Source organism: Schistosoma haematobium, chromosome 7, assembly GCF_000699445.3.
Source record: "Schistosoma haematobium chromosome 7, whole genome shotgun sequence".
Lineage (NCBI taxonomy): Eukaryota > Metazoa > Platyhelminthes > Trematoda > Strigeidida > Schistosomatidae > Schistosoma > Schistosoma haematobium.
The window spans coordinates 16,201,578-16,213,237 of NC_067202.1; the positions used below are offsets into that span (position 1 = coordinate 16,201,578).

At 40.1% G+C, this 11,660-nt stretch overlaps 1 protein-coding gene across 1 annotated transcript in view; it reads left to right on the forward strand.

The window, feature by feature from the left end:
• The window catches only part of RAB11A_5 (Ras- protein Rab-11A), a 42,849-nt gene extending 31,189 nt beyond the window's left edge, over positions 1 to 11,660 (forward strand). The window contains exons 10-13 of the mRNA XM_051218109.1: positions 5,300 to 5,540; positions 8,010 to 8,160; positions 8,907 to 9,184; positions 10,601 to 11,660. Of these exons, the coding sequence (XP_051064545.1) occupies positions 5,300 to 5,540; positions 8,010 to 8,160; positions 8,907 to 9,160 (646 nt within the window). The 3' untranslated portion in view covers positions 9,161 to 9,184; positions 10,601 to 11,660. The remainder of the gene's footprint in view (positions 1 to 5,299; positions 5,541 to 8,009; positions 8,161 to 8,906; positions 9,185 to 10,600) is intronic.

The following is an 11,660-nucleotide window of genomic DNA, read 5'->3' on the forward strand; positions in this document are numbered from 1 at the left end:
AGCCTCAGCAGCAGTAGGTCTCAATATACGCAAGGGAAAAGCAGGATTCTTCGATACAACACAGCATGCACCAACCAAATCACAATTGACGGAGAAGATTTGGAAGATGTAAAAACCTTTACATATCTGGGCAGCATCATTGATGAACAGGGTGGATCTGATGCAGATGTGAAGGCACGGATCGGCAAAGCAAGAGCAGCATATTTACAACTGAGGAACATCTCGAACTCAAAACAACTGTCAACCAACACCAAGGTCAGGATTTTCAATACAAATGTCAAGATAGTTCTACTGTATGGGGCAGAAACCTGGAGAACTACAAAGGCCATCATCCAGAAAATACAGGTGTTTATTAACAGTTGTCTACGCAAAATACTTCGGATCCGTTGCCCGGACACTATTAGCAACAACCTACTGTGGGAGAGAACAAACTAGATCCCAGCGGAGGAAGAAATCAGGAAGAAGCGCTGGAAGTGGATAGGACACACATTGAGGAAAGCACCCAACTGCGCCACAAGACAAGCCCTCACATGGAATCCTCAAGGTCAAAGGAGAGAAGGACGACCAAAGAACACATTACGCCGGGAAATGGAAATAGACATGAGAAAAATGACTCCGCCTGTAGCTCTGATAGGGTTACTGCCGGTCCCAAGCCCGGGTAAAGGAGGAGGGTTGGGCATGGGGTTAGCGTCCCCATCCCGTAGAAAACTAACTCGCTAAAAAATCGCTTACCAGAAAAAATAATCCAAACCATTTAAACTCTGCTCTGGGAATTAGAAGGTCTTCAGTTAGAAGAATTATGACGCTTCATGGTGAAAGCCGAGTTCCTTCGGAAGCCACGAGGCCGATGACCCTTCTAACAACCAGAGCAAAAATTTTTATAGGTACATGGAACGTTCGAACAATGTGGGAAACCGGGAAGACCAGTCAAATAGTAATGGAAATGAGGAGATACAACTTAGCAGTACTGGGAATCAGCGAAACCCACTGGACCCAAGCTGGACAGAAAAGGCTAGCGACGGGAGAGATGCTGCTATACTCCGGTCACGAGGAGGACAATGCTCCACACACTCAGGGAGTCGCTCTTATGCTGTCCAAAGTAGCACGAAATGCACTTGTAGGATGGGAGTCTCACGGATCCAGAATCATCAAAGCATCATTCAAAACAAAGAAGGAGGGGATCTTAATGAATATTATCCACTGTTATGCACCCACCAATGATAGCAACGACGACATTAAAGATCAGTTCTACGAGCGGCTGCAGTCAATCATAGAGAAATGCCCAAGAAAGGACCTAACTATTCTGATGGGAGATCTAAATGCCAAAGTCGGAATAGACAACACTGGATATGAAGATATTATGGGACGACATGGACTGGGAGAAAGAAACGAAAATGGAGAAAGATTTGCAAATTTCTGTGCATTCAACAAATTAGTCATAGGAGGCACAATATTTCCACACAAGCGTATACACAAGGCTACATGGATCTCACCGGACCACACTACAGAGAACCAAATAGATCATATTTGCATCAACAAAAAATTTCGAAGGACAATGGAAGATGTGAGAACCGGGAGAGGTGCTGACGTAGCTTCAGATCACCACCTAGTTGTAGCCAATTTAAAACTGAAGCTGAAAAAGAACTGGACAACTGGACGAACAGCACTACAAAGGTTCAATACAGCCTTCCTTCGAGATACTGACAAACTCAATGAATTCAAGATAGCTCTCAACAACAGGTTCCAAGCCTTACAAGATCTACTGAAAGAAGAAGAAACTAGTATGGAGGACAACTGGAAAGGCATCAAGGAAGCATTAACTTCAACGTGTCAAGAGGTTCTGGGCCTAAAGAAACACCATCATAAGGAATGGATCTCTATAGAAACACTGGACAAGATCAAAGAAAGGAAGAACAAGAAGGAAGCAATTAACAACAGCCGAACACGAACAGAGAAAGTCCAAGCATAAGTTGAATACATAGAAGCAAACAAACAAGTGAAGAGGAGCATTAGAGCCGACAAGAAGAAATACGTGGAAGAACTAGCAACGACGGCAGAAAAAGCTGCTAGAGAATGAAATATGAAACAGCTTTACGATACAACGAAGAAACTAGCAGGGAAATACAGTAAACCAGAGAGGCCGGTCAAAGACAAAGAAGGCAGGCCAATCACCGAAATTCAACAACAGTGTAACAGATGGGTGGAATACTTCGAGGAACTCCTGAATAGGCCGGCTCCAATGAATCCACCGGACATCGAAGCAGCACACATAGATCTTCCTATAGATGTCAACCCACCAACGACGGGAGAAATCAGAATGGCCATCAGACAAATCAAGAACGGGAAAGCAGCAGGACCCGACAACATACCAGCTGAAGCACTAAAATCAGACATCGAAGCAACCACAAGCATGCTTTATCTTCTATTCAAAAAGATTTGGGAGGAGGAACAAGTGCCGATGGACTGGAAAGAAGGACACCTCGTCAAGATTCCAAAGAAAGCAGATCTGAGCAAATGTGAAAACTACAGAGGCATTACACTACTGTCAATACCAGGGAAAGTCTTCAACAGAGTGTTGCTGAACCGGATGAAGGATGCACTAGACGCCCAACTTCGAGATCAACAAGCTGGATTTCGTAAGGATCGGTCTTGCACAGACCAAATTGCAACACTACGGATCATTGTCGAACAATCAGTTGAGTGGAACTCATCACTATACATCAACTTCATTGATTATGAAAAGGCATTCGACAGTGTAGATAGGAGGACATTATGGAAACTTCTTCGACACTACGGAGTTCCTGAGAAGATTGTCAACATTATCCGGAACTCATACGACGGACTACAGTGCAAAGTAGTGCATGGAGGACAGCTGACAGATGCATTCGAAGTAAGGACTGGAGTCAGACAAGGCTGTTTACTCTCTCCCTTCCTCTTTCTTCTGGTGGTCGACTGGATTATGAAGACCTCGACATCTGAAGGAAAACACGGAATACAATGGACAACTCAGAATCAATTAGACGGTTTGGACTTCGCAGACGACCTAGTCCTCCTATCACGTACACACGAACAGATGCAGATGAAGACAGCCAGTGTAGCAGCAGTCTCTGCATCAGTAGGCCTCAGCATACACAAAGGGAAAACCAAGGTCCTCAAATTCAAGGCGGAGAACAGCAATCCAATCACTCTTGATGGTGAAACTCTGGAAGATGTAGAGTCCTTCACATTCCTAGGAAGCATCATCGATGAACAAGGAGGTTCAGATGCAGACGTAAAGGCGAGGATCGGCAAAGCAAGAGTCGCATTCCTACAATTGAAGAACATATGGAACTCAAAACAACTTTCAACCAATATCAAAGTGAGAATCTTCAATACGAACGTCAAGGCAGTTCTACTGTATGGAGCTGAAACTTGAAGAACTACAACAACCACAATCAAGAAAGTACAAGTATTTATAAATAGCTGCCTACGCAAGATACTCAACATCCACTGGCCGAATACCATCAGCAATAGCCTTCTGTGGGAGAGAACAAACCAACTTCCAGCTGAAGAGGAAATTAGGAAAAGACGATGGAAATGGATAGGACATACATTACGCAAATCGTCAAACTGCATCACGAGGCAAGCCCTAACTTGGAACCCTGAAGGGAAGCGAAAAAGAGGAAGGCCAAAGAACACATTGCGTCGGATAATAGAAGCAGATATGAAAAGAATGAATTACAACTGGACGGAGCTAGAAAGGATTGTCTAGGATAGGGTTGGATGGAGAATGCTGGTGAGTGGCCTATGCTCCTTCACGAGGAGTAACAGGCGTAAGTAAGTAAGTAAGTAATGAGAAAAATGACCAAGAATTCGGTGGAACTGGAAAAGATTGCCCAGGACGGCGTGGGTTGGAGAATGCTGGTCGGCGGCCTATGCTCCATTAGGAGTAACAGGCGTAAGTAAGCAAGTACTGTATAAGTATGAGGTTATTTGTAGAGATAAATGAATTATATAGTTTGACATTACGGTTCGATCTTAGTTGAACGGGCATCAAAAACGAGGAAAGACTGGATAGCTATTTCGTTCTAGTATAACATTCCTTAGTACTGCACGTTCACGACCACCACTGGGGATCTTATTCAGTACATTCAATTCTTATGAAGAATGATTAAATTATAGACCATTAAGTTGCCATCTAATGGTCTACATACTTAGAATGTAAACTACTAAATTTAACAATCCTTATCAACCTCAGTACAAACCACCATGTAAACACTGATAACTAATTTCAAGGGAAAATGAGAAACAGCGACCATCCGCTGATTCCATTAATATCGAATTTGAGGTACTTACTCATCGGTGACATTGAGAGATAGTTGCGCAATATCAAGAATTGGCTGAAGTTAGAAATATTAACCTTTAGACGCTAATTTAATGGTCTAAGCTTTCATCGGTGAACCTGAAGGTTGTAGATTCAATCCCTGATAGGGTCATAGATGGAAACCTCTGAAAAATCTCATACCAGGAGAAAACAGCTTTTTAACTTTCAACAGTTGTCTGACTAAAGTAAGTCTGTGATATAAAACTATAAAATGATTACTATGAATTGAACAGTCGCGTGTCGAGAAAAATATTTTTACTGGAGTCATGAGCTGATCAATATCAGGTGACCATTGAAAACCTGGAAGAACTGGATAGTTATTTCATCCTAGTATGGGACTTCTTAGCAGTACGTATCCACAACCCTGCATGCTGAGATCGAACCCACGACCTTCGGTTTTGCACGCGAACGCCTAACCTTTGAACGACTGACTCGGCAGCCAACAGTGTTAATGTCTGACTTTAATCAATCCACAGTACTGCGTGACCATCTTCTACTGTCTCTGATCGGTAATTGCATCCCACTTAATACGGTTGAAATCCACTAGTGACTACTTCTCTCTAAAGCTCTGAGAATTATCTTTCGAAGCTAGTCACCAGTGAGCAAATGTTAATTATCAGTATACGGTTGTGGAGATTGTTGGCCTACACTGAAATCATGGATTGATTGAAGTTAGACATCAACACCGTTGATTATCATCTCAATCGTCCAGACGGTAGGCGTTCGCGTGCAAGGTCGAAGGTCGGGGGTTCGATTCCAGCATACACGATTGTGGATGCATACTGCTAAGAAGTCCCATACTAGGATGAAATAACTATCCAGTTCTTCCAGGTTTCCAATGGTCATCTGATATTGATTGGTTGATGATTTCAATGAAATTCAACAATCTTCACAACATTTTACTGATAAAAATATTCATATTTTCTTTCATAACAGAGATTTAAATGTACCAGGAATGGTAGCAAATATTTTCTTACAAACATTTAATTCATTGAATAAAACCAATAGACAACAATATCATGGTATCACTGGAGAAGAATCGAATAATTATTTAGAAGGTGTAAATCTTGAAGATATGCTAGAATTAACATTGGCCGCATTACAGATTATGGCTAAAGATCAATCTATTCAAGAAGAATTCATTCATACAGCAGGTTTAGTTTCATCTGTTGTACAAGTAAATTTATTATATCATTGATCTTGGTAAAAAGTATTCTAGTTGATTAATATTTTCAATATTTTGATTGAAAAATGCCCTGGTAAGGCCGAGAGTGGGAAGAGTCCGCTCTCCCTCTCCAAATGCCCTCACATGGCCACGCGTATATAGTCTCTGCCAGGGAAGCCCTACTCACTGCCTTCTCGTGGCGGGGGTGTTTACGAAATTGAGAGAATGAAAAGCGAACGTCCAGGGCTTTAACCCAGTTGGTGGACATGCAGAGTCCACCTGAGGGAGTTGGAAAGCCCTGATTCCAAACTAATGGTGTACATGGGCTCCAGTATCCTGAAGGAACAAATAGCGTATGAACCAATCGTTGGTAACCGGCTACCATGTGACTGCATCTCCTTGCGATGCTCCACTGCCCTGTGGATCAAACCTTTAGGTCATAGGCACCGGGTGTAACCCCCTAAGTAAACCACCTGCTTCTATTGGACACCCGGGCAGTATCACAGCCCTTACACATATCATGTGAGATCTGTGTGACGCATATGTATTCGGTACTTTCTTGTACTAATATCTATGTGTTAAAATAAATTAGAATAAAATAAAACATTTTCTATCAGCTAGGAGTGTATATCTATAATTTTGAAGCAAATGGGATACTAACTGGTAATCATTTGTGATAATCAAAAAGCCTATTTACTTAATTACGTCCGTCACCCCTCATCGGGGAGGATAGACCGCCCACTAGCATTCTCCATCTGATTCTGTCCTGGAGAATCCTTTCCAGTTATTTTCACTTGTTACTTATCCTATTCATGTCTGTTTCTATTTCCCGGCACAGTGTGTTTCTTCGTTTTCCTCTATGTCTTTTTCCTTCAGGATTCCAATAAGCACTTTCGTCGTGATGCAGTTTGATGATTTCCCCAATATGTGTCCTATCCACTTCCATCATTGTTTCCTAATTTCCTCTTCAGCTGGAAGTTGGTTTGTTCTCTCCCACAGTAGGCTGATGCTGATGGTATTTGGGTGACGTTCATTGATTATCGTGCGCAGACAATTGTTTATAAGTACTTGTACTTTGTTGATGATGGTTGCAGTAGTACTCCAAGTTCCGTCTCTGCACAGTAGAACTGTGTCGACGTTCATATTGAAAATTCTCACTTTGAGATCGGTTGACTGATAGTTGTTTCGAGTGCTAAATGTTCTTCATTCGTAGAAATGCCACCCTCGCTTCACGTCTGTATCAAATCCTCTTTGTTTATCGATGATGCTGACCAGGTTCGTGAAAGTTTTAACGTCTTCCAGAGCTTCTCCTTCAAGCGCGATTAGGTTAGTGTTCTCTGTGTTGTATTTGAGGATCTTGTTTTCCCCTTGTGTATGTCGAGGCCTAATGCTGCAGAGGTTGCTGCTACACTGAATGTCTTGACCCGTATTTGCAGGTGTGTATGAAATTGAATAGTTATACCATCTGCAAAGTTCAAATCGTCTAATCGCATTCAAGCTGTCTATAGCATTCTGTGCTTCCTCTGACATATGGAGGTCTTCATAATCCAGTTAAACACCATATGAAAGAGAAAGGAGGAGAGTAAGCATCTTTTTCTGACTCCGGTTCTCACTTGGAATGCGTCTGTCGAATTTTGTAACATATATCCTATTCGCTTCCAACGTCTTTCCCTAATTTCATTTTCAGCTGGAGGATGGTTTGTCCTCTCCCACAGTAGTTTGTTGCTGATATTATCTGATCCGAGCCACTCACTGTATTTCGCGCTCCCATTGAGATGTAGAGGTTTTTATAATCTAGCCGACCACTAAAGGGAAGAGAATGGGCTAGAATAATCTGCTTTGTCTGACACCGCTTTTCACTTGGAATCTATTTGTAATACTGAGATCAAAAAGCGATTTACCGAGTAATTCATGACCTTCAATGCTTTTTCAGATATTTTCTATTCATAATCACCGACTAGTCAGTGATATCACTCTTTTCTAGTCCTTAGTCCTTATCAACTTCCGACCGATAGATTTGCAACAGGACCACTGGTTTATGTGACATGACATTCAGTGCACTATGTCTTGACATCAGATAGCTGAAGGTAATGGAAAGAAAACCCTGGATTGTGGTTCCATGATATTTGGAACTTTTTAACAAGGTATGCCTGTAATCTTGAGGAAAGTACTGCTGTCTAGCGAATTCGATCCTATGTCATCTACTTTCCAAGTTATAGACATTAATACTGCTGTATTTAGGCCTCAACCAACGTCCTACCAAATCGAGATATTTACAACTAATTGATCACTGAATAGTGGTCGATTTCATGTTTGTCTAATCCTTTAATGCTGACCTCTTAGCTTCTCAACATAGTGCATATAATATCTAATCACGTAAACTAGTATTTCATTTTGCAATTAGATCAACAAATGTAAGATTTAAATAGTTAGTCATGAAATTGGGTTACATCTAGTTTAATTTATTTTTTTATTATTTAGTTAGTATATTCTCCATCTGTATGTTTACAACGTGCTTCAACTGCTTTCTTAAGTCAGTTGTCAACATCTCGTTCTGGATGTCAAGCAATTGAAAATGAAGGAGCTTGTCCACGATTTACTGAACTAATTCAGTCGAATAATGAATATATTGGTAAGTGACCAAAATAAAATTTTATTCTCGCCACATAAATCATTCGACTTGTGTGAGGGCTGTGATATTGCCCGGGTGCCCAAACCGAAGCAAGTGGTTTTCTTAGGTGGTCACACGTGGAACCTTCTAACTAAAGGTCTGATCCACATGGCAGTGGAGCAACGTAAGGAGATGCAGTCACATGGTAGCCGGTCACCAACGATTGGTTCATACGCCATTTGTTCCGTCGGGATCCTGGAACCCATGTGCACCATTGGTTTGGATCAGGGTTTTTCAACTCCCTTAGGTCAATCCTCAATATCCACCAACCAATTTAAAACGCCAGACATTCGCTTTTTGTCCTGTCAATTTCGTAGACAACAGTAATGCCGCGAGAAGGCAGTGGGTAGGACTTCCCTGGCAGTGGTTGTATGCACGTGGTCATGTGAAAGCATTTGGTGAGGGAGAAAGTGCTCTCCCCACTCTCGGCCATACCAGGGCATTTGAGGGCCATTGATATTTATTTTCAGTTTACTATTGTAGTGGGTGTAATTCAGTGTGTAATGCATTAATATTTGTAGTGAATGGTACTGAGTTTGACTCGCAATGAAGATATCAACATCAGAATGAAGGTATATCCAGTTGATGAGTACCAGGTGGGACGAAACATGCGAGCTTAATACCACTGTTAGCCACTACTCAACTTCATTACATTTTGATATATAGTTTATATTTGATTAAAATCAATTATATTCCTCTCTTTTTAGCTGCATATACTGCAGCAATCTTACATCGTATTGCTCAAGATAAACCTGAAGCTTATAGACGTCGATTATCATTGGAATTACGTCAATCACTTTTTGATGGTGGACTACTCAATGATCCAAATGAAATAGATCCATATAAGTCAAGTCCATCAAAACTGATTGATGGTATATCACCAAATGATAATTCACCTCATATTACTGATCGAAGATCAAGAAATTTATCTGATTCAAGTTTAAGACAACGTTCAAAATAGAATAATGAATCACTTTTAATTGTAGTGAGTTGAATTCTATCAAAACATTTTCATCATGATACTTGATATCATATAGAATGAATTCATATTATGTTTTTGTTCATGGAAGGGGACATGAGGATTGTCAGATTCAAAGCTTTATACTAGCTTATAATCATGGTTCTTAGTAGTGACTAACTACAAGAGGTAATTCACAGAGTTAAATGTGTGGTGATTAGCTTCCATCAACAATATGAAGACGGTTGCACAATAACAAGGATTGATTAAAATTACAAATGTAAACCATTGGTTATCAGCCCATTGGTACAAAGGTTAACTGTTCGCTGTAAAACCTAAAGGTCCTAGATTCGATCTTCAATACAGTAGTGTATGGATACTGTTAAAGATTCGGATAATACGATGAAACAATTGTCTAGTACTTCTTAGATTTCAATAGTCTTTTTATTATCTGAAGTCAGTCGATAATATGCACTTCCAAAAGCATATGATCTTCTCCAGAAATACTTTAAATATAAAATCTGTATGTTAATGTAGATTTGTAGTGAAAAACAACAAGCTGAGGATAAAATCCACTTTATCAATTCATCTAAGTGTATAATATTCAGTCTATTCAGTCACTTAATTGTAGAATATTTATTTAAACATAAATATTAGTACAAGGAGACACCGAATAGATATGCGCCACATAAGCCATTCGATTTGTGTAAGAGCTGGGATGGTTTTCTTAGGGGACCACACCCGGAACCTTCGACTTAAATGTCTGATCCACAAGGCAGTGGAGCAACGTATAGAGAAGCAGTCCCATAGTAGCCGGTCACCAACGATTGGTTCATACTCCATTTGTTCCTTCAGAATACTAGAGCCCATGTTTACCATTGCTTTGGAATCAGGATTTCCCAACTCTCCTAGATGGATCCTCCGTATCCACCAACCCATTTAAAATGCCGGACATTCCATTTTGTCCGCTCAATTTTGTGACTAACATCTATAGTGCGAGAAGGCGGTGAATAGGACTTCACTAGCATGAGTAGTTGTATGCACGTGGCCATGCGAGAGCATTTCGAGAGAGGGGGCTGACTCTCCCTACTGTCGGCCGTACCAGGGCATTCGGGGATTAGATATTTTGAAATAACACCTATCACAGAATTAATTGAGAGTATGACTTTTATTATGACTGACTACCCTACACTTGACACGTCTATAATATGATGAAGTGGTATTTTCGTTGTACATTTTTCATGTAAGCCAGCAAAAATGACAGAGAAGGAAGCACATACACACACACACACCCATCATGGATTACAATCGTGTAGATAGTAAATCCTGTTTCATTTCAGTTGGTTACTAGATGTAAGATCAATATTGCGAACGAAAGTGGAGTTTTCTCCCCCACTTGCTTTACTGAATTCTTTTATTATTTTTTTTTCTTGTATATTTTAGAGAACTATAAACCGATACAATCTCAGGAACTCAGTTCAATATCATTAACTAACTTACATCATTTTGTTGTTTGTAATATATATATCGATTTAATTTTAATTTGCTATATCTAATTGAGACGATAATTAACTTATTCACTCTTTCGTTTTTGTTTTTTTTGGAATCATTTCCAAATCGGTCGTTACCTTTATCCTCATTAAGTATCGATCATTCAGGGGAATTCCGAAAATTGTTTTCGTATGATGTTACTTTGAAATTTCCTTCTGAGAAAAATAACCATCCAAGTTATATCGACAATAACGAACCCAGAATACAAACTGACATATGTGTGTATATCGATTCAAATTGTCACAGTGGATTAACATAGCGAGATACAACAGTTTGGGAAAATCTGACAGAAGTAGATGTAGTAAGAATATTACTTGCTTACTTAGTTACACCTGTTATCCCCTAATGGAGGAGCATAGACCATCCATTGACATTCCCCATCAAACTCAGTCTTATGCGATCCTTTCCAATTTCTATTCATCCTTTTCATGTCCGCTTTCAATTCTCAGCGCCATTTATTCTTTGGCTTTCCTCTTTTTTGTTTCCTTTCAGGATTCCAAGTTAGCGCTTGCCTTGTGATACAGTTTGATGATTTCCGAAATGTGTGTCCTATCCAATTCCAGCATCTTTTCTTAATCTCCTCCTTAGTTGGAAACTGGTTTGTTCTCTCTCATAGAAGTAGTAATAATGTTAGTGGTGATATAACAGATGAATTTAAGTACTTTTCTCTTCCCACGCTATTAAAAAAATATGATAATAAGACTACATTGTGTGACCGAGTTTATACTATCGTTAGATTGAATACTCGAAGGGGCACCCTATACAGATACTAGACAACGTTATATCATATATCCGATTCACCGCCAATAATAGAGAACCAATGTAACGCTAGACGATACTTTATTTCAAACAATTACAGGTGGTCACTTCCAATGAGTTCGAAGTAGAAATCAATAATAGAAAGGAAATCACATATTCAAATAATCAGTAATCGGAGTTTCTGTATCTTCAC